Raw genomic sequence first — 24,389 nt, 5'->3', positions numbered from 1 at the left:
TTTACAGCTGATGAACCCAAAGCCCAGTAGCACTGAAGCCACACTGTTGGTCTTCAACCAGAACCAGAACTAAATAAAACTCAGGCTGTCTGGCTCCCAAGTCAAGTCACTACTCACCTTTCCTTGCCTATCTTGTGCTTCTGTTGTCTAAAAGTTTCAGAGCTGACTTTTTGTATCCTCCTCTCAGAAGTTCCCCAAGAAACAAAACAACCTACTATGGGTGCTATTGCCCTCCCTACTCTGTGCACTCAAGATTTTAATTCGCAATGAATATTCCTTTTGTACCAGTTGGGTGACTAGCTGTCCAGATCTGCCCTGGACTGAGGGGTTTCCCAGTGGGTAGGACTTGCAGTACTGAAGGAAAGAGTCCCAGGCAAACCAAGACTATTGGCCACTCTACTATCAGGCATTCTACTAAACAATTTAATATGCCTTTTTAAATGACAGCCCTGCGAATAGGCATTCTCATTCCCATTTGACAGATAAGGAAGACTGAGGATTAAAGAGGTTAAATGATTTGTCCAAGGATATGTAGTTTATAAATGTCAGAGTCAAGATTAAACCCCAGATTTGTTTAACTATAAGCTCATGATCTCTCCATGACTTTCCAATTGGAAGTGCTGGTGTTTTACAGCTGTTAAAATCTGTACAGGGAAAGATAATCCTGTGAAATACTTAGTTTAAAAATTGATTTATTATAGGCTAGTTTCATTGAGGGGTTGCTAATTTGCATGATTGACACATAAGGAGAAGAAAAGCAGCTGCTTAAAATGCATAAATTATTTGAAAGTGATAATGAGCCAGGTAAAATTTAAATTACACAGTCTCAATCCATTTAGTCCTCCCTTCCTGGAATGGGAGGTGGGGTGGATGGGAGACAAGCCTGACATTTATTTACATGTCTAGAAAAAAAATGAATCCAGTTAATTTTATTAAGGTACATTTGAATCAAAGACAGTACATTCCAGTCAAATTAGTATAGAGAAAAGTGAAGAGAAATATTAGTACTTTGGTAGTGGTTAGATTAGTAGTCTGTCAAATGAGATAGTTTGATGAATTAGAGCTTGGTTTTCTTTTCTCTAATTCCAAGATCAATTTATTAATTAATTCTTTTCTTTCTTCAGGAAAAAGCAGTAATTGTAGTTAAATACTACAATTTAAAAAATGAATGCCTGAATTTTATTATCATAAAAAGATAATATATTCAAGTGGTGAAGAGAAAAGCATAGAAAGGCTATTCGATGAAGAGTCTCCCAACCTCAAGTCACACCACACAGTTGTTTCCCCTCACACACCAATCACCGCTATTTATTTCCTGTGTGTTCCTTCAGAGCTAATTAATCACATGCAAGCAAATACTCATCCTCCTTCCACAAAAATGGTAGCATATTAAGGACATTATTCTGTATATGGATTTCCTTTTAAACACAATAACGCATCTAGGGATCTTTCTAAATCAGTAGATAGAAAGCTTCCTTATTCTGTTTTATGGCCACATAATATTCCACTCTATGAATATACCATATTTATTAAACTCATTCCCTGCTGATAATACATATACCACTTATATAACTTTTAATTTCTCAAATAATTATTCACATGTTTAAAATCATATATATGAATATATATAAGCATCTTCTACTCATTCCTGTCTTTCATCCACCCCAGTACCCCCAACCCCACACACACACCCAGATGAAAAATGTTATCAGTTTTAGATACAGCTTTCAGTTTCCTTATTTATAAAGAAGTAAATACATATGTATATCTTTAATTTTTCTCCTTTTACACATAAAAGATAGCCTCCTGTATACACTATGCAGGAGGATAGTGTTGTGCTTTGCGGGACAAAATACCTTGGAGAAGTTTTTGTATCAGTATATAGTGGGCGTCCTCATTTTTCATTTATCAGCCATGTAATCTCTTATGGTGGGGGTATGCTATATTGTATTGGTCCTCGATTAATTAATGGTCATCACGTACTATTTTTCCCATTCAAATGCCCTGTGGCTCAGTGTCCTCTGACTATTGTCCGGCACAGAGAAGTGCTGAAATGTTTCTTTCCTTAAGAATGTTTCTCATTAGGGGTTAAATATTAGCACTGAATTTTTTGATATTCTACACATGGCACAAACCTCTTACCTTAAGCACCATAAATAGTCTCTCTGAATATTATTGAAATGCTGTTGCTACCACAATGAGGAATTACAGAAAACGCGGCGGCAATGATTACATTACTCTTCCCTATTGATTGAGCTGTTGCGGCCGATCCCGCGAGCGGGTGTGCGGAGAATGCCTGAGAACAACTGACAATACCAGAGGAATTTGTTTTTAATCTTTCTTTCTTTTGGGTGTGGAGAGGGTGGAATGCGGAATGTGGAATTTGGAAGCCTCCGATGTTCATTGATCTTTAAAATACTCCCTGACTAGGATCCAAAATGATAATTTCCAATGATCCCTAATTACTTCAAGAGCCGGAGTTTTATGTGGCCAAATAACATGGAATATATACAAATCTTGTTTTAGATTTTAATGCAAACAGTTTGCATATCATATACAATACTCTAAAATCCTTCATATGTAAGAGATATTAGAAGCCTTTTATTTAAAGGGCTAAACCTAAATGATGTAAAGTGGCTTTGGCTATAAGATGGTTTAAATGGAAACGATCCAGTGATGGCTGGGTGGGGGGGTGGGAGGCAAGACAATTAGTCTACTTTTCTAAAATAGAGCCACGTTTTGCAATAAAATAGGGCAGACTCTTGCTATTTCAGAGGGGATCTTTAATTCCAACGTATCTGTACAACAGTGTCTCCATCAGGCATAGCTTGGCAGCATTAAGTAAAAGGAAATAGCACTAGAATATAGTAATAATTCAGCTTTTGCATCAGGGTGGGTTTCTGGGATGTAAATTTTGTTACTCAAGGTATAATTCATAGATTTAAAATTTTAAAGAATGAGGATTTAGGCTTCAGAGATAGCATGACATTCTGGCATCTGATGGGTGAGGTGGCACAGTGGTTAAGAGCATGGGTACTCTTACTGTCTGCAGTAACATCCATAGCCCTGAAATTCATAGCCAACATGGGTGTGCATTCTAGTTCCAAAGTTTTGTTAGCTCTTGATCAATTCCTAAGCCTCTGCTTCCCCATCCACCACGTGGGGGTGGATGTGACAAACTCCATGCCTGCATATTTCAAGCTCTTAACTAGTGGCAGCCTTTCATAGCTTAGTCACTATATCAAGGCACTTCTCCAAAGCTTTTCATTCTAACCTCTGATGTGCCTCATCTTTGGGGCAAGTTCTGATGTCACTCTGGGGTGTCAGATGAAGGTCTTGAGAAATGATCATGAAGGCCTGAGTGCTGGGTAGCCACATCTCTCTCTTCACCCCTTTGAACATCCCATGGCTGATTTTGTTAGGGGTAGGCCAAAGGGGGGTAAAGTTTAGTAACCCCTTGAAAGCCTCCCCATCATGTGACTGCCATGCCAGGGCCCATTTGTCCTCCAGTTGCAGCCCTGCTGTTGGAATGTTACTTCGATTGGGTGAAGATCATACTGTGGGATAAAGAACATAAACTCAATACTATCTATTGAAACTCCTCTTCTGTATCTGGTCATATATATATATATATTTTTTTTTTTGTCATATATTTTTGAGCACCCAGCAGAAATGGTGAGAAACTAATGATCGGTATACAGCAATTTAAAAGGGTGCTTTTCACATCTAATTCCTACGTTCTAAAGTAGCTATATAGTAACCTGTCAAGCATTTTCTTATTTCTTTAATGCACATAATAAAGAATGGGAAAAAATAGGGTAATGAAATCAAAGCTGTATTTTGACTGGTTTGTATATGTATTATGAAGAATTCATAAGCTATCAAAATCATCTATGATACAGAAGAATCAAAACCGTATTTAAAGAGTATGCCCTTCAGAAAAGGTCAAAGAAAGCCAAGCCCATGGTTTAGAAATGGTAACAATGTACAGATTCAATGAGAAGTTTTAGGTCATGGCTGATTTTTAAAGACACCTGAAAAGCAAATAAAGTCTAAATAAACATCCAAAATAAACAACACATTAAGTGTATGTAGGTCTGAAATTTTTCTTGCATTTATAATCCTCGGTCTGCAGGAGAAGGGTCACATTTTTAGGCACTATTTATCTTAGGTAGGTATTAGGCATTTAATGAATAAATAAATTGATGAATAAATGCATCAATTAGTGAACTGGATAATGTCAGTGTCTAAAAAACTTCTGACAAATTACAACATTTATAATATTTTCAATGTGATAATAGCAAGATGCAGATCTACGTCTTGAATGTCAAATGTCTCATGGTTGAGTGATAAATCTAAAAATAAGACAAAAGAATTCTTCAGTACTTAAGGAAAAAACCATAAATGTCATCCATAAATTTGCTGCCTTTATAAAAATGCAGACTTTTGATTAAATATGTAACAAAAGATATGTCTCATGACCATATTATGCACAATTAGTTAATAATTTGCAGTGAGGGGCAATGAGTTAATGTGTCATTAGTAATATTCAAACACAACAAAACCTAAGCTGGGATCCTAGAGTAGCTATATTTGAGGTCAAGGAATTATATTAATCCTTCCTCTAATTTTTTTTTTTTTTTTGCCATTTTCTTATTTTAGGAGCAAAAATAGAAACCAAAAAACTATATAGCGTATTTTTCAGTAGTGCAATTAGTTCATCTGCTTTATTATCTGGAGATCTTATAAAGTAATATTTTATTCTGAGTGATTCTTGCAAGCTATCTGAAATTGAACATTTTCTCTGCACCTGTAAAAATGTGTAACTGATGAAGCTGGCAGCATGATGATCGCTTTACAGAGAAGCATTTCCTTCATCATCTTCAAGGTCATTCAGATTTATGATCTAATCACCCATGGCTCTTTAACAGGATGCATTTGAATCTGATTAAAGAAAAAACAAATAGCAGTATAGATTTAATAATAAAATGTGCCTGAGCCTTTCACTTATGTACTTCTGTCAACATATTAGGAGTTAAAATTCACAATAAAAGAAGGGAGTTCCTGGGGATTTAATCTCAAATGTTTCAGCTTCTGAGTTGCTTCGGGAGTTCCTGCCTGTGTATTGGTGTGTGTGGATTGTGGAGGCATAGCTGTTTCCCCCGTCTTGCTCTTTGGGGTTTAATTACTTCACCTCCATCCTAATTCAGGTAACTCATAAAGCTTAGCCTTTGTTGTAGGTCCAATAGCTGTCTTATGTCAGTAGCAAGTAAAATGTTCACAAAGTACCGGAATGCTGCAAGACGCTTTATAGTGGTGCAATAAAAGGTAAATTGAATTTACAAAGATGCATTGGTCACTGATTAAAAACTTACAAAGTTAATTGGAAACACTGTGGAGGTGTTACCACACAACTCGAGGTGTAATGGGTGGTTCTAATTCAGCCTGGAGGAGAGTTGCGGGTCCCATTATGGTCTCCCACAGTAAGATCCCCGGCGACATGCTCCAATTTAAGTAGCAAAGCAACACAGTAAAGATCTCAAATGTTTTTAATATGAGGTGAGTGTAAATTGACTCACATTTATTCTTGAAAATTAGCTAAAGGAAGAAAACCTTCCGTGTTACAAACATGCTAAATGGGCTAATCACATGGCTTCCCCCAAGAAAACATATTGAAAGTTTTTTTAATTTTCTCTATCTGCAACTATTCTTATTTTTCTGATATTTACATTGGCAGCACCACTGCAAGAAGCAGATCAGTTTGGAAGGGAAAAATAAGACCAAAACGGCCAGCGATCTGAAGTTAGCAGAACCCTCCCTTGGGACCTTGGCGAATTATCTCCACATAATTCACTTAACCTTTGCCATTTGGGGACTTGGGAAACTGAATGTATTTCTAAACTCGAGGCTTTTAATTGCTGGTTTTAGTGTCACTGGTCCGGCTCAGTTGGAGAGATGATGATTGAAAAACAGTTCTAGGAGGCTTTTCACCTCTGGTGCGCATCCTGGATATAATTAAGTTGGTGGCCTGGGGTGGCCTTTACATTTCTGCAGACAGGAGCGAGCAGTTAAGCCCCAAGTGATGGGCCTTATGTGGACATTCTGTGTGTGCCTTGACTAGACTAGGTATATGTTAAGACATTAAAAGAAAAAAAAAAGACATTAAAAGAAAAAAAAAAAACTGAGGTAACTAAACTGAGGAATTATCTTCAGTAAACTCATATCAAATAACTAGTACCAAATTACCGTAGTCATAGAATTTTTGGCCTGGAGTCTTAGAGATTCTATGTTTAAATGCAAATCTCATGTATTGAAGTTTATACATATTTTTATTTCCATATAATTTCCACTCTATACTTTCTAATACTCTAGTACTATTTACCAGAAGTGTTTTTGATGTTAGAGATGGTACTGACAATGGCATTTTCATATGTCTTCAATTTGTTACCTTCACTGGATGGGCAAAATTTTAAGTCTGCTGGATTCCTTTAGTCAACAAAGGGGAACATACAGCCACACAACTCTATTTCTTTTAAACTAGTGTTTAGTCAGTGCTTACTACGTGCTAAGCGCTCTTTGTATTTAACCCCATTTAATCCTCACAACAATGCCATAAAATAGGTGCTATCATTATCCCCATAGTACAGATGAGGAAACTGAGCTTCTATGATATTGGGAAACTTGCCCAGCTAAGCATCGGAGCCAGAATTCCAATCATGTACCGTCGGATTATAGAGGAAGTGCTCTCTGCTATATGGCCTCATTACTACTGACTCTGGAGGTCAGAGCCCTATTGTGTTTGTTTGTTGGTTTTTAAAAGATTTTATTTATTTATTTGAGAGAGAGAGAGAACGAAAGTGGGGAGGGGAGATAGTAGGGAGGAGCAGAGGGAGAGGGAAAAGCAGGGAGCCTGATGCAGGGCTTGATCCCAGGACCCTGGGATCTTGACCTGAGCTGAAAGCAGACACTTAGCCTTAGTGACTAAGCCACCCAAGTGCCTCAGAGCCCTATTGTTAATATGCAGAGATAACATATTTACTTGACCTTTGCTGGTTCCCTAGGATTGGGGACTGACTGACATTAGTAATGAATAGTACAAGCAAAAGTGGAGCTCATTTCTAAGAGTTAACGTGCTATAGTGGAAAGTGCACAGAATTTGGTATTTGAGTTCCAAACTTCCCCCATAGGCTTCCACTGACCTGGAGAAGGCAAATTCTTGAAACCTCAACTCCTTTATCCATAAGATGGGAATACACCTTATGGTGGCTGTGAGGATTAAATGGGACAACATGGGGAAAAATACTAGGTAAAGAGCAAAATTCTATTTAAATATTAATTACAATTCTTCTTCATCTTCATATAATTTTCAGGATTTTCCCCAGAATCGCATAAAATAGTTGCACTCACGAACTGCTGGACAAACTTAAGTTCACTTGGAAGGAGCAATGAATATCACAGAATACCAATCCTAGGAGGACTCATTGGCACTTGCAGTTACCTACCTTGTTCAGAATATTCCTTAGGTATTAGGAATAGGTAATGTATGTAACTCTCAGGAAATTGTCTTCTTGAATGATTCGTATGCATTGTTCAAGGAATCAATCATTTTGCAACCACAGAAAAACTTGAAGATAGAGGAAGGTTTCAAGTTAAAAACTCTGAAAGTTTGCAGAATTTCATTAGACTCTTTGAAAAATCAGAAATTCATCATTTTGGAAGGGATTTTAGAAGAATGTTAATTATTTCCATTGTTTGGGGGTGTAAAAAGCAGCTCAGCCAGAGGTACCCAGGAAAGTGTCCCAATCAGCAGGCAGCTCCATTTACCCTTTAATTCCTTCCGCTATTGATTAAACTTCTTCTTTTTATCTTGTATCTGTGGCTTATTGGATTTTGTAAAGGCTTTGTTTATAAAATTGTCCTTTTATTGATGCTGCTTATTAAGTAAATATAGTGGCAACACAAATCCATTATTATATTTACAAGATATCAACAATTCACTGTCATCAACTCTTGGCACCCATCTCTAATGAGACACAAGCAGAATCTGAATGATTTCAATCCACAGATAAAGGAAACAAATTTTAGTTCTACTTCTTTTTCTCACTAAGCTTTTGGGGAAAGAGTCAAAATGTTGTAAAACAGCCAAAAGTCAAAGTGAAATTCACAGACTTAATGATCACTTCCCAAAATCTCTGTAGTTGAGAGACCAGCTACCCCATAAAGTTTAGATTACTATCATGCCATTCTTTTTATAATAAGGAAATCAAGGTTTTAAGAGACTTGTCTAAGATTGGTGAAAGCCAGTCAGAGAAGACCCTGGGATTTACATGACAAATCCTTTCACAGAAGGGCTCACAGGGATGTCTCTGCCACAAAGGATAATGACTCTCAATACAAGCAAATTTGTATTCTCATCTTTGAGTCCAAGGAAGTAGCATCACCTTCCACAAACAATATCAAATTTATTTATAAATGTGTGTAAATATATATCAAAAATAATTCTATATTTTAAAAGCATTTACCTCAACAAATCCTTCTTTGGCAAGTAGAAATATATTAACTGAACTGTGGTTTGAGAGGAAAAGTTTGAACAACAAAAATACTCAGATAAATGAGAGGTAACTTTTCCTTGGTCTCTAAGTAGAGTATTTCCTCCGACCTTGGAGAGTAATCTCTAGTTTGACGGGCAGATCTACAAGATTTCAAGACTTGAATGAAACATGAATACTTCAAAATAACATTTAAATGGTTATATAGCCTCTTTTGACTAAAGATTTCAAAATATTTATGAAGAAATGAGCCTGCATGTTTTATTACAATTAGAAGTATTGGTAATACACACCTATTATCCAAATTATACGATCTAACAAGCAGAGGAGCTGAGCCCCAGAAAACTTTTAAGTCCTATCTCTGAGGCAAGGATCTTCCTTCTCACTGGGCTCTATGGTACTGCACTTCCTGTTTACATAGTTAAAATTTTACGTAGCTAGCATGGAATCATCACTGAGTATAGAAATTAGAGTTTAGATACCAATAAAAATGATTAGCTGTGTAATTTCGACAGTCATATAACCTCTCTAGGCTTTACCCTGCTCATCTTTAAGGCATATATTTATAGGCGAGAGGATGGGGAAGGAAAGAAGGTACACCAACTCAGCATTTCCAAACTCTGTCCCAAGGAACACTAGTGTCCCATGCTGGGGCCCAAAGCTTGGGAAATGGTGGATGCCATGTTGGCAGCTTGAAATTGACCATGGTGAGAATTTACACCATGGAAACAGGTAAATGCTACAAATCAGGCCCCCTCCCTTTCCCAAAAGTCGTTAAACATTTGCCGGCACATCACTAACGTTCATGGATACTCTTTGCATAAAGAGTTCTATAGTCAGATCAGTTTTGGAAACACAAGGTTTTACAAAGTTAAACAGTTCCTTTCTCTCTTTCTCTATCCTTCTATCCTGCCTCCTCTCCTTCCCTTCCTTCTTCTCACCCTCCCTCTTTCCTTTTCTTCCTTCATTCTCTTGCTCTGACAAGTAATGCGATTCTTCTTCTTTTTAAAGATTTTGTTTATTTATTCATGAGAGACACAGAGAGAGGCAGAGACATAGGCAGAGGGAGAAGCAGGCTCCCTGCAGGGAGCCCGATGTGGGACTGGATCCCAGGACCCGGGGATCATGACCTGAGACAAAGGCAGGTGCTCAACCATTGAGCCACCCAGGTGCCCCAATAATGTGATTCTTAAGGACACCAGCAAGGGATATACAGCACCTCGCATTACAAAACTTTATACCAGAGCTCTCAGACATATCTCTTAATCCTTAAATGCCAGTCCTCTACCGGGACTGGATCAAATCTTTCCCTATTTCTTTCTTTTTTTAATTTTTTAATTTATGATAGTCACAGAGAGAGAGAGAGAGAGGCAGAGACACAGGCAGAGGGAGAAGCAGGCTCCATGCACCGGGAGCCCGACGTGGGATTCGATCCCGGGTCTCCAGGATCGCGCCCTGGGCCAAAGGCGCCAAACCACTGCGCCACCCAGGGATCCCTCTTTCCCTATTTCTCTTCTCTTTCTCCACTTCCTCTGAGATCTAGATCTTCATTTCTTTTTCAGTTAGCATGCCATATATTTTTATATAAGGTAATAAATATATAGAGAATAAAATATGAAATCCCCACCCCCTTCCATCAGTAGGTTTTTTTTTTTTTTTTTTAAACAAAAGTCCGCCAGGCCTTTAATATGCTAACGTGCTCTGTGAGCCTCCAGAGAGGACATTTCAAACTTTATTTGAACACAGAAACCATTTCCCTAAACACCTATTAACAAGTTGAAGTACATGAATTTTTTTTTGGAGGGAATTTTCAGAAATAATGAACTAATGGATTGCTAAAAAGCCTTCAAGCTGCAAAATTATACTAAGTGTATGATTTTAAAGATGGCTATTACTTCAGATGTAGAATGAATCACATGATGTGTAGAGGTCCTAGGTTTTGGATAAGCTTTTAAATAAGGACTAATGATTCTGTCGACTTACTTTGAGGATGGTAGAGAGTCACATTGTTTTCAGGTATCAAAATGTTCAGATTTCTTTGACACTTATCTCAAAAGAGGATAGGTATAAAAGATTTTGTAAAATTTCAAGAAATGTTATGTTGTTGCCCTAATCCAAAATGTCCTGGAAATGGACCATGTGTAGTGCCTTTTGAAGTAGAAAAATCAATGACAATTCTCAGAAAAAAGCTAAGCATATTTAAGCATATATGTACAGATATACACTGCTGTGGAGATAGATGGGTAGATGGATGGATAGATAAAAACATAAAGAAGTTTGGGACCAAATACTTCTATTTAAAATCTGGCTTTTACCTCTACAGATCCTGTTCACTAAGTTTATGTTATTTCTTGCATACATTTGCAAGTTCATGCCTAGTGCTTCAACAAGTGTTAAGGGATGTTATAAGACTCTAATTCCTTATGAAAAAAAATCTATCCAATTATCATTATGAAGTGTAATATAAATGCCTGGTCCAGTACCTTGCCTTGCCCATACAAAGTTCATGCTACTAGCGTTCTTGTTAGATTGAATTAGTATATGGATTCGGATAATTGCTATTAAAGTAAGGTGAGATGTTAAAAGACCAAAGTGAAGCAAAAGACCAGGGGAGATGGCAACATGGATTAAAGGAATTACTGAACGTTTATTCCAGAACACAGGGATAAATCTTAAAGATTGCCTTCTTTAAACTCACCCTGTGTCTTATTGAAGAGAGCAATAAAAACTCCTGTCTGGTCTCAGTGTGTTAAAGCTACTGCTGAAAGGGTGTGAGACTGAAGGGATCCAGTGGTGAGCTGTAAGTGACACATGCATGAACCTGTTCACAATTAACCTTTTTCTCCCTCCCAGAATTCCGTGGGGACTTGGCCCACAGGAAGCTGGAGCTAGCTTTCTTCTCCTTTCAGTTTGGAGAAAATGCCTTTTGCAGAAAATACTGGCTGTTCACCGTAGTAGAGATCATGTGGAGAATAAGTTAATGTCCCATCACCATCCACAGGTTAGCTAAGTGTTGAAAGAAGTTGGTATGGATAAAGGCTGGGAAGATTTAACAGTGTAAACCCTGAATAATGTCAAAATGCAAGCAAACTGAACAGCAAAAATAGAGATATTACGAACAACTGCTGTGGGCAGCAAGGATAAGCTGGGGGGGACTATTTTTGAATATTCCTAAGGGGCAGATTAGAAATTGTTGCTTACTTGAAGACTATCCAGGAAATGCCTGTGATATAGCAATGGAAGGCTTTTTATTTTGGGCTTTCCCCCGCAAAGAACAGATACTCTCAGCTCAGGGGAAGTGACTCCTCTCCCATGAAAGTAGAGCTGCTTTTAGAAAGGGTAAATGCTGGAATGTGCTAAATTTATTCACTTAGTTTTTAAAAGATTTTATTTATTTATTCATGAGAGATACACAGAAAGAGAAGCAGAGACACAGGCAGAGGGAGAAGCAGGCTCCCCGTGTGGAGCCTGATGCAGGACTCGATCTCAGGACCCAGGATCACGACCTGAGCCAAAGGCAGAGGCTCAACCACTGAGCCACCCAGGAGTCCCATGGGCTGAATTTATGCTAGTAGATTGATATTATTCTTCAAAAACTCCAGGCAATTTTGTGAAAATATATGTATACCTAGTGTCCATCACACATTAGGCAAACAATACATATTTGTTGAGTAAATAGTGAACTAATGAATACATGAATACTTTTTTTTAAACATAGGTGGATAGAGAGGTCAGTGAGCAAATAGAAAAAAAGGGAGCTAGGTACCTTTATATATCCTGTACAAGTTGATACATTCAACTTTCTTTTTGGCAAATAAATATACTATTCTTCATGATAATTACATAGTTCCATATGCTTAACTAATACTTGTGATCTTACTGTATTCTTCCCTCTTTATGCTAAAACTCTTATTTCCACCAGTGATGGGAATTAGCTCTAGGACCATAAGGGTGTTGGGGAAATCTATCTTCAAAGGACAGTCCTCATGGCAGACCCAGGTTAATGTGAGGAGAAGGCTTCACCCACAAGAGTCTGTAAGCACTATCCTTACCTCCCCGTACCTCACTGACTGTCCAGTTACCCTCTCTCCTTCTCCAGGACCCAGCTCCTATTTGGAAACTTTGCTCTCATGTCTGACAACAGTGAGAGTGTGGTTCTCAAGCTCCTTTGCCCCATGCCATCCTCTTGACTGCACATTCTCCAGCAGGAGGACCAGGTCCATACTTAACCTCACTTTCAGCCTCAGATCCTAGAATGTCAGCTGTGGCTAAAAACCTAGCCCTTCTGTCCTTAGAAGGAAGATCAGACTTGGTTCTGTTTCCTCAAGGGGATTTAACTAGCTCATTTCTAAGGCTGTGTTCAAATATAACAGTCTTTGAATTTTGATATTTATGGTTCTAGGATTTAACTACCTTAGAAAGTAATAACCACGATTATAAAAGGCCCATTTCAAAAGTCTGGCCTCTGTTTCATTAGGCAGGTGGATGGAAGTTGCAGAAAAGCTGTAGGGTACCCCTGAAGAGACTATTGAGGCCACAGCAGGCACAGCGTGCATGTGTAGGTGACTACACCCCACGGCTTCCCAGAGAGAATGCATACGTACAGCTATTCCTAGAGGTGCATGTGTGTGTGGGGTGGCGGGGAGTGGGGTGTCAAGGCCCATCTGCCACCCGGTCCAATCATTGAGAAGATTATCATGTTCCCTCGTCCCCTGAATCTGGCATATATTCCAAAATTTAAACATTTCTTCACCATGAGACTAAAAATTTATACAATTTTTTTCTAAAGATCTTATTTATCTGAGAGAGAGAGAGAGCATGAGGGGGGGTGGCAGAGGGAGAGGGAGAAGCAGACTCCCTGCTGAGTGGGGAGCCCCACGTGGGGCTCAATTCCCAGGACCCTGAGATTATAACCTGAGCTGAAGGCAGACACTTAACCAACTGAGCCACCCAGGAGCCCCTACAAATTCTAAAATAGAAACTTTTTAAGGTTTTTTTGATTGTAAACTTCTGGACAAGCTCAAAGTTCAAGCTGAATTTTTTTTTGATTGTACGATAAGCACACATTTGGGTCTTCTTGTTTGAAGATCTCACATGGATGTTGAGTTCAGGTCTGAAGATAGATTCTCTTGTTTTTGCCAGTGGCCAACACCATTGTTCTATCAACCATGTGTGGAGAACAAGGAGTCTTAAAAACCACAGCTGGGTCACCCTGTAGGTGCAGATTGACCCCCGGACAGCTTCAGCCCTTGTCTGCTTCTGTCATTCCAGGGCACTCTCATCTATCCTAGGGCTTCACCAATCACTTCTAGGTCAGCAGTTCAAGAAGCGCTGTCCAGGTCCACCTTGGGTGACCCCAATACTCCATTTTCTCCCTGATGCTCCTGTTACCAATTTCTCCTCCCACTTCCATAACATTCTCTTAGCTATGGAACCCACAAATTTAGAGGTAATCTTTGACTCTCTTCCTTCCTTTTATCCAGTCAGTCAGCGATTCCTGTCTTTTCTACCTCTTTGATTCACCTGTTCATTTCACAGCAGCCACAGTGTCCCTTCTATAAAGCACGAGGCACTATGTCAGGGACCGGGCCTATGACTGGTTCTGGTTTCCTGTGGTCTGAAGACAGGCAGGTTTAAAAGAGCATGTACACCTTGCCCCTTCCACCCTATTCCCTCGGTTCCTGTTCCCATCTACCTGGACTAAGGTGATACTGTACTAATGCTGATTTTTTAATCCAGTTTACATAGGGACTACCCAATCAGTCTTCTAAAACACAGAGAGGACCAGGTCATTTCTTTGCTCAAACTTCCAGTGGCTTCCAGTTCCTTCCCTATTGTAATGCAGCCCATTGTACAACACTGAGGGAGGAGTCTGTAGGTTGAGTCCTGGAAGCTACAACAGAAGCCCAGTAGGTCCCTAATCCTGGCTCTGCCCAAAGCTCACTGTCCTTCTTCTGGACCTCTGTTTCCTTTTCTTTCTTTCTTTCTTTTTTTTTTTAACGATTTTATTTGAGAGACAGAGACAGAACACAAGCAGGGGGAGGGGCAGAGGAAGAAAAGCAGACTCTCTGCTGAGCGAGCCCAATGTGGGGCTTGATCCCAGGACCCCAGAATTATTATCTGAGCCAAAGGCAGACACTTAACCGAATGAGCCACTCAGGTGCCCCTGGACCTCTGTTCCCTCGTCAGTAATGGGATGACAGGGGTCGGTATCAGGTATGGTGAATTCTAAACACCCATTCAGCTTTCTTTCTATTTATCAGTGTTGTTTTCTTTCAGAGCCCCTCCCTTCTGCAGACTCAGAGATCTTTGAACTTTGACACATCTTCTAGCAGGTGTCCATGAGATTTCTAAAGAAATTTCAGAAAAATCCTCTCAGGCCTTCTGCTTTTTCATATGGCATTGGAAGAGCTCCTTTGTTTTACTGCCAGGATGAGGTGGTTTTATAATTCTCTGCTGCCTTCTTTTCCATGTGAAAACAGCTACCAGTGCAGCCCTCGGCCCCTGCCGGCATAGGTCTCCTCCCAGCGCCCGCCCAGGGAGCATTAGGAAAAAAGGCGGCTGGCTCTGTTGTTTCCTCAATCAAATGCTTAGGGTTTAAAACTTCAAACATGAAATCATCTTCTGGCGTTAGATGAATATTGGAGCTGGTTGGAAAGCAGTTAACCTCTCCCAGGTGGGGCTGCGGCCACTGGCTTTTCTGCAGCGCCCAGCGCCCAGCTCAGGGAGACTCATGATGGTTCTCCCTGTTGCTAAGAGGTTTTCAGCCTTCCTCTGGCAAGGCCTCCTTTCTGTTGCTTGACATTGAGGTGACAGCAGTGGCACATTTGGTGCCTTTGGAACACTGATATTTAAGAGTAGCCATTTCTACACATGAAGCAAATACGGTTGTGAATATATCTGGATTTATATTAGAACAAAATCATATGTTCCCAGAACAGACGTATGCAAGCTCGTTGATTCTTCCCCCCCCCCCTTCTTTGAAGGTTCTATGACAAATTTGTTGTTGAGTTATGGTCATCACGGCTACATAAGGAACAGCAAGGGAGAATGATAGCTCATCATATATTACCATGATGTGCCTGTGTTATTCAGGGTGATTATACGGATTCTAGAGGTATATCATGTTGACTACCAGCTCGAGGCTTACCCACCGCTGTGCCCCCTCTGTGACCTCACAGCTACCCAGTCTTGCCTGCTGGCTTCATGGGGACCTTGTGCTTGCAGAGAAGAGTAAGATGGGGAGATAATGAGAACTACTTTTCAATTTTATTATTACATTTGTAATTATGTACTTGAATTTCACTTAGAGAACAGCAATTTGTAGCTTAGGTTAGAGAAAAAAATAGGGTATGTTAGGTGCCTATTATGTAGTTTACATAATTTTTGGTGATCCTGTGAAATAATGCCTTATAAAGCCATGTCCAAATTATTTAGAAAATCATTATTAATCTCTTAACAGAATATACTTAACTAGATCTTTTTTTGTGGCTACTCTGCACATATGAATAGAATAGCTTGCAGGAATTTTGTATTTGCCCTGCATTTTTCATTAATCTGGTTTTAAAAGACCGAATTTAGACTGTCCTTTAAAAAGATTTTAATCCAGGTCTGTCTTGCCTTTACCCTGAGCTACTTTTCTCCCCAAATAAGGTATTATTGCTGTTTCTTAAGTTGATATTTATAAAGCACTTGGAATAGTACCTGACACATGGTATTAGGTAGAATCAATCACTATAAAAATAATGAAAAACAAAAACCTCAGCAGCATTTGGGAGGAAAATCCCAATAACTTTGACATTATCAGTAGCTCATGTGTGAAAGTACAGTAATCTTAGGACTTAAATATGATTTGAAGACAGATAAAACCAAATATTCACATTTTAAAATAAATTTATTTTATACAATTAATTCATGCTTATTGTAGAAAATATATGCAAATACAGATAAAAATTACTCTACCCCAAAACAACCATCTTAATGTTTTGTACTTTTTTCCAGAACTGTTTCCCTTTCTGTAATATACTGTACCTATGGAAGTTATTTAAATATATAAATGTGCATGAGCTATGTTTTAAGATTTATATTAATAGGTATACTTTTTAAAAAAGATTTATTTATTTATTCATGATAGACATAGAGAGAGAGAGAGAGAGAGAGAGAGAGGGGCAGAGACACAGGAGGAGGGAGAAGCAGGCTGCACGCTAGGAGTCCTATGTAGGACTTGATCCCAGGACTCCAGGATTGTGCCCTGGGCCAAAGGCAGGCACTAAACTGCTGAGCCACCCAGGGATCCCTACATGTTTTTTTTTTTTTTTTTTTTTTTTTTAAGATTTTATTTATTTTGGCCAACAAGCACATGAGAAAATGCTCTGCATCACTTGCCATCAGGGAAATACAAATCAAAACCACAATGAGATACCACCTCACACCAGTGAGAATGGGGAAAATTAACAAGGCAGGAAACAACAAATGTTGGAGAGGATGTGGAGAAAGGGGAACCCTCTTGCACTGTTGGTGGGAATGTGAACTGGTGCAGCCACTCTGGAAAACTGTGGAGGTTCCTCAAAGAGTTAAAAATAGAGCTACCCTATGACCCAGTAATTGCACTGCTGGGGATTTACCCCAAAGATACAGATGCAGTGAAAAACTGAAACACCTGCACCCCAATGTTTATAGCAGCAATGTCCACAATAGCCAAGATGTGGTCTATGTATACAATGGGATATTAATGAGCCATTAGAAACGACAAATACCTACCATTTGCTTCAATGTGGATGGACCTTGAGGGTATTATGCTGAGTGAAGTAAGTCAATCGGAGAGGGACATCATTATACGTTTCACTCATATGGGAATATAAAAAATAGTGAAAGGGATTAAAGGGGAAAAGGAGAGAAAATGAGTGGGAAATATCAGTGAGGGGGACAGAACATGAGAGACTCCTAACTGGGAAAAGAACAAGGGATAGTGGAAAGGGAGGTGGGTGGGGGGACGGGGTGTGGGTGATGGGCACTGAGGGGGGCACTTGACGGGATGAGCACTGGGGGATATGCCATATGTTGGCAAATTGAACACCAATAAAAAAAAGATTTTATTTATTTATTCATGAGAGACACACAGAGAGAGGCAGAGGGAGAAGTAGGTTGCCCACGGGGAGCACAATGTGGGACTTAATCCCAGGACCCCAGAATCAGGATCTGAGCCAAAGGCAGACGCTCAACCACTGAGCCACCCAGGTGCCCCAGGTATACAGGTTTTAAATAAATTTTGAGTGTTTTTCTCATTTTTTCTCATTCATTCAAGGGTTCATTCATTCATTCATTCATTCAAAGGTTTAATGAATCCCTTCAAAGCACTTCAAATTATTGCTGTGTTGATAAGCATGTGATACACCCTGAGCTCTATGCTCTTAAATATGTATTATCTGTTTGTTCCTTGGAACAACAAAGAGGTAGCTACTTTCCAATCCATATTACAGAGAGCATGGATCTGAAGATCAGACCAAGGAATTTAGTAAAACCACACAGCTAGTGTCCCACCTGGAATTCAAATCCACCATGTTCTAAATCACTGGACTTCCATGTTAGTTATCTCCATGGAGTAAGATAATTATGTTGATAATATTAAGGGCAATGTCTTCATTAAAAACTATATAAATCAATCAGTTATCATGAGCCACAACCTACATTCAACCCATTTTCTGCACTTTGGGCCTACTTTTGATTCAACTTCCTGGTTAAGATTTCCACAGCATGAATTTTGAAAGATCTGTGTTTTTATCTGGTCCCCATTAAAAAAAAAATATTTAAAAAATATTTATTTACTTGACAAAGAGAGCAAGTAACAGAGAACTAGGAAAGGGAGTGGCAGATGGAGAGGAAGAAGCATGCTCCCCATTGTGGAGAGAGCCAGATGTGGGGCTTGATCCCAGGATCCTGGGAACATGACCTGAACTGAAAGCAGAGGCTTAACTGACTGAGCCACCCAGGAGCCCCATACCAGTCACCATTCTAATCAACTGTGTGACTCTAACACAAGTCATTGTCTTTTTGTTGATCTCTTTTTTGTTGTCTGTAACAAGAGTATTGAGCCATGTTATTTATTCACCCACAGTTTACTGAATGTGTTTGAAAAGACACGTGAGACAGCTGTATAACAGAAGAAATAAGATATCTGCTCCTCAAGGAGCTCCTCTAGTAGTAGAATAAAGGTCACTGGACTTTAGCAAGCTGTGTGCTAGGACAGAGGTGTCAGTGAGCACCGGGTTGGTGGAGCCCAGGAAAAGGAGAGGCATTTCCTCTAGCCCTTGCAGTTCTGAAGTTCACACTCTATGATGACTGGTCTTGACTCAAGCCCTCCTCTCTTCTCCATCTTTTTAAATGTAACTCACCTCAAGTTACATGTGTGTTCCCTGAAGCTTTCAGTTTTTCAAAGATAGGTGTTTACTGAAGCTTTCAAAATAAATAGTAGCTTAGCTCACTTAAACACTTTATCAGAGATAACTGCCAAGACAATGTAATGTCAGCCACTTAGTTTCTTCTTTTGTGGGTTTTCTTTGTAAGTAATGCTAAAAAGTTTGCAGATAAATTGTTAGAAATAAAAGACACACAAGTCATATTTCTTACTAAATATTTGTAAAGGGAAAAAGTTGAAACCTTATTTTATTAAATTAAAATTTCTTTAGAAGTCTTCATAACCTATTTATTTTGTTTTATTTATGTGCTGCCTCATCCTCCAGAGGGATCACCTATCACCTTGTTTTTTAGTCAGATAAAATTATAAATCCTTCTCACTGGTGTAGGAAGTAAGAATTTGCACATTGAATTCTTAAATTTTGCTGCCAAAATATTCATAACATATTGATTTCAGGACATTTTACATCCAATGAGTTTCCAAGAATAGGCTTCAATACTTTTACAAATAAGGTAACCAAATTTTCATTTACTTAATGTAGAATTACTGTTAAAAAAGTAATGTTAATATAATTAATCCATAGCTATAGCATATTCAATAGAAAAAAGAAAAGCTCAAAGCTTTTTTTCTAAGATCAGGAACAAGACAAAGATACCTCACTCTCACTACTTTTATTCAACATAGTACTGGAAGTCCTAGCCATAGCAATACAATCAAACAGAAAAGGCATCCAAATTGGTAAGAAAGAAATAACAGTCACTATTTGCAGATGACGTGATATTACACATAGAAAACCCTAAAGATATCACCCAAAATATATTAGAATAAATTAATTCAGTACAGTTTCAAGATACAAGATTAACATACAGAAATCTGTTGTGTTTCTATACACTAAACAACAAACTAGCAAACAAAATAATTAAAGAAACAATTCTATGTACAATTGTATCAAAAAGAATAAAATGCCCAGGAATAAATTTAACTAAGGAGGTGAAAGACATGGACTCTGAAAACTGTAAGACATTGATGAAAGTAACCGAAGACAATATGAAAAAAATGGAGAAATATACTATGCTCATGGATTGGAAAAATTAATATTGTTAAAATGTCCAGACTACCCAAAGCAATCTACAGATTCAATGCAATCCCCACAGAACTAGAAGAATACTAAAATTTTATGGGACCATCAAAGATCATGAACAGCCAAAGCAATCTTAAGAACAAAGCTGGAGGTATCATAATCCCAGATTTCAAACTATCATACAAAGCTATGGTGATCAAACAGTATGGTATTGGCACAGAAATAGACACATAAATCGATGAAACAAAATATAGAGCCCAGAAGCAAACCCATACTTATACCATCAGTTAATCCATGACAAGGGAGGCAAGAACATACAATGGGGAAAAGATAGTCTCTTCAATAAATTAGGAAAACCAGACTGCTACGTGCAAAGGAACGAAATCCAACCACTTTCATACACCATCCACAAAAACAAACTCAAAATGAATTAAAGACCTAAATGTGAGATGTGAAACTATAAAACTCTTAAAAGAAAACATAGACAGTAATATGTTGAACATCAACCTTAGCAATATTATTTTTGGAAATTTATCTTCCAGGCAAGAGAAACAAGAACAAAAATAAATAATGGCTCTACATCAAACCAAAAAGACTTGCACGGCGAAGGAAACCATCAATAAAACAAAAAGGCAGCCTACTAAATGGGAGAAGATATTTGCAAATACTTCTGAAAAGGGGTTAATATCCAAAATATATAAAAACTCATACAACTAAACACCACACGCACAAAGAAAATCTGATTTAAAAACGGGTAGAGGGGGCAGCCCCGGTGGCTCAGCGGTTTAGCGCCGCTGCCTTCAGCCCGGGGCGTGATCCTGGAGACCCCAGATGGAGTCCCACGTCAGGCTCCCTCTGCCTGTGTCTCTGCCTCTCTCTGTGTCTCTCATGAATAAATAAATAAAATCTTAAAAAAAAATGGGTAGAGGATCTGAAAAGACATTTTCCCAAACAAGACACAGAGATGGCTAACAGATATATGAAAAGATGCTCAATGTCACTCATCATTAGGGAAATACAAATCAACACATCGTCCTTCACAACTGTCAGAATGGCTAAAATAAAAAAGACAAGAAGTAACAGGTTTTGGTAAGGATGTGGAGAAAAGGGAACACTTGTGCACTGTTGGTGGGAATATAAATTGCTGTGGCCACTTTGGAAAACAGTGTGGAGGTTCTTCAAAAAAAAACTTAAAAAAATTAAAAATAGAAATACCATATGATCCAGTAATCTACTTTTGGGAATTACCTGAAGGAAACAAAGACACTAATTTGAAAAGATATATGTACCCCTATGTTAATTGCACCATTATTATTAGAAGGTGGTGAAGGGTCAGTAAAGTCTCCAGACTAAGAAGGCACTTTAGAGTGAAGAATGGAGCAAGCCACTCCACACTGTTTACACAGTTTTATTCTGTGTAACTTACCGACAAGAAGCATCCGGTGATAATCCAGGCATGTGAGGACCATCCTCCTGCAGCTCTTCTCTGAGCCTTTCTCCACCCAGTCTGGACCTCAATCCTCAGGTTTTATGAAGTGAGGCGCATGGTAGTGAGGTCACAGGGTAGTTATCGAAGGTGGTGCCATGTGTGGGCCAGAGGATCTCTACTACTTATCTGAAGTAGACCCTTCTGTGTGCCGGTCATCTTGACTAGTTATCTAAACTGGTACCTTCTGTGCACCACTTTAAGGATGATCAGAAGAAGTCCTCTACATCCCCATCAGGGCACACATTAACCTCCGAGGGGCCTGGAACCCATAGCCCTGAGGGAGGTCACTGCTGGGGCAATGAACAAGGTGGAAGGGCAAGATGGAGCCAGTGCGGCCGGCACTCCTACGAGTATTTACAATAACCAAGATAAGAGAGCAATCTAGGTGTTCAGCTGTAGGTGAATGAATAAAGAAGATGTGGTATATTTATCCCATGATCACATAGGTCCCATTTCATTAATTAAATTAGATTCTGAGCTGCAAAGTTCTTCAAAAAACTTTCTGTGCAGTATCTCTCTGGTTCTAGCTTGAAACATATTCACACTACCTGTGATTATGCAGAGAAGACAAATGTCAACTTGTGATTCTTGGGTGAGTGCCTTTTCCTCAGGTGTTGCATGGAATTTAGGTTCTGACTGGTAGATGGAGAGAAATGTGGGTCACAGAGAGCTCCAGGATAATTGATAGTATATAGAGAGATAAGAGGAAACCACTCATTTTCTTTTTGGATAAAAACATTATTTATCCAAACCATTAATTTTCTAAAGTGTTTTAAAAGACTAAATAACCTCTTTCGATTTAGGAAAAAAAGATGGTAACCCCTTGGTGTTAGGCTGCTCTACCCCTCTCAGCTTCCTGGTTTTATGGCTTAGTTTGCCTCTTAATTTTTCACAGCTAGGGCGTCTTTGCTCAGGGGAGACTTTCCTGGCTCATGCCAGTCAGAATGCTATTATTTCTGAACAATTAAAACACAATCCACATTTCCCCTAATCGACAAACCTCAACAATTATAATGAAAAATTTGCCAAAATTTTAAAACCAGAATGGCTCTGAGCTGCTGGGTACCAGGAAGCCAATGAGAGATGGGTGGACAGATCACCTGACACGGAGCCTGGCAATAAAAGAAGTAAAGGGGGTGAGAGTAGAGGAGATAAAGGTGAAAACATTTTTATTACTTGGCAATCCATCATTTTAAGGAAGAGAGAGCCCCAAAGAACAATGGAACTCTGCAGATACAGTGAATTTGGCTAAAGAAACAAATGTTCCTCTACAATGGGGTTGTCAGTTGACAACATCTATTTATTGAACACAGTGTAGAGCACTGTACTAGGCATTATTCCAGGGCTTAAATTACAGACACTCTCAGATTCAAGCCCCCTCCTCCCTGTAACTTGGAGAGAAGGGAAACAGGGAAGAGAGGTCTCTTTCCTCCCTTCCCTTAAGGTTCCGCTCTAGCTAATTACATATTCTATGGGAATGATTTTATGCCATGACACTGTTTCTTCATGCTAACATCCTGTGAAGGAAAGAAAACTCTTTCCTGAATAGCACATTAATAGGGTCTCATAAATTGCAGTTATCATTTGCATGGGATGAAACAATAAGGATAAAAGAACACTGCTTGTGCTAAGACCAGTCTCTGTTTTTCAAGTTTCTTCAGGTCCCTTTAAATAGAGGGCACTCCCTGACCTCCCCTTTCCCTTTTCACTTCCCCACTGGCTGTCTCACTGCCCCCCAGTCCTTATTTGGAATAACCACCCCCTCTTCACCCCATAACTTGGTTTTTCTTCATCCAGGGAGCACAGAGTCACCTGCAAAAAAAAAGGTAAGGAAGCAAGTGGGGGACAATAAAGAATCCTGAGCAGGTGGTTTAAACCGTGGTGGGGGATCTTCCCTACTCACCCCCTTAGCCCCTATTCAATTAACCAGAGCTTCTCTAGGCAGAACTAGGCTCTCTGGTAGGGGGAGGAGGTTCCTCAAAGACTAAGCCTTTTACTCATTTTCATCAAGTATTAATTTAAGGAAACCAACATCTGACTCAGGGCTCAGATGCTTTGATGTTGATGTAGAAGAAATGCAAAGCTGCACAGACGCTGGTGCAGGAGAGGAGGCAAATGGTACCAGGGCAAGAAGAAGGTGCAGAGCAGGTGCTGGGCCACCACCCTCCCCAGCCGTTCTGCTCCATACTTGCTTATTAGATTTCCCATCCTCTGGACACTTTGGATCCCAACAGCTCCTCCAGTGTTGGGAGGTGCTTATACTTCATCTTATTGTGTTGTTATGGACTGAACTGCATCCTCTACAAATTCATACCTTGAACCCCTAACCCTCAGGGGCCTCAGAATATGACTGCATTTGGAGATAGTGCCTTTAAAGTGGCAATTAAGTTAAAATGAGGCTTTTAGCATCAGTCCCAATTCAACCTGACTAATGTCCTTACAAGAGAGAAGACCACACAGAGACACCAGGGATGCCAGTGCGAAGAGGAAAGATGATGTGAGGACACGACTGGGAAATGGCCACCTACGATCCAAGCACACGGAGGCCTCAGGAGAAACCAATCTTGCTAACACCTAGATCTTTGACTTCCAGCCTCCAGGACTTTAAGAAATTAAACCCATGTATGGGTTTTCTCTAGCACGCGAACCCATACATGATGGAGCCCTGAACAAAAAAGACTCTAATTTCTTGGAAATATGTATCGAGTCCATTCAATTATATAGAGCTCCTACTTCCTTGAGCGCTTCCCACGTGCTAGATACTGTGCCAAGCACTTTCTTTGCATTACCTCATTTTACTGTTAAGCCAAATCCTCTGAAATCCTTTGGAAGTCAGGCTTATCTAAGAAATTCAGT

At 39.3% G+C, this 24,389-nt stretch overlaps 1 protein-coding gene and 1 long non-coding RNA gene across 20 annotated transcripts in view; both read right to left on the bottom strand.

The window, feature by feature from the left end:
- LOC144304895 (uncharacterized) overlaps positions 1-2,619 on the bottom strand; it is a 36,718-nt gene extending 34,099 nt beyond the window's left edge. The window contains exon 1 of the long non-coding RNA XR_013371884.1: positions 2,143-2,619. This is a non-coding gene — a long non-coding RNA (uncharacterized LOC144304895). The remainder of the gene's footprint in view (positions 1-2,142) is intronic.
- Positions 2,620-2,766: 147 nt separating this feature from the next.
- The window catches only part of LOC144304984 (uncharacterized), a 171,658-nt gene continuing 150,035 nt past the window's right edge, over positions 2,767-24,389 (bottom strand). For 4 of the 19 annotated variants that reach the window (XM_077883673.1, XM_077883672.1, XM_077883675.1 and 1 more), the window contains one exon: positions 3,588-4,944. In XM_077883673.1, coding sequence (XP_077739799.1) covers positions 4,911-4,944 — 34 coding nt within the window. In that variant the 3' untranslated portion in view covers positions 3,588-4,910. Of the gene's footprint in view, positions 3,558-3,586; positions 4,945-24,389 lie in introns of those variants that run through there. The other 15 variants (XR_013372016.1, XR_013372017.1, XR_013372001.1 and 12 more) reach the window with 14 other exon arrangements.

This window comes from Canis aureus, chromosome 34 (genome assembly GCF_053574225.1).
Source record: "Canis aureus isolate CA01 chromosome 34, VMU_Caureus_v.1.0, whole genome shotgun sequence".
NCBI classification, from domain to species: domain Eukaryota; kingdom Metazoa; phylum Chordata; class Mammalia; order Carnivora; family Canidae; genus Canis; species Canis aureus.
Note: the sequence above shows the minus strand (reverse complement) of the source record. Positions and strands in the feature narration are given on the sequence as shown.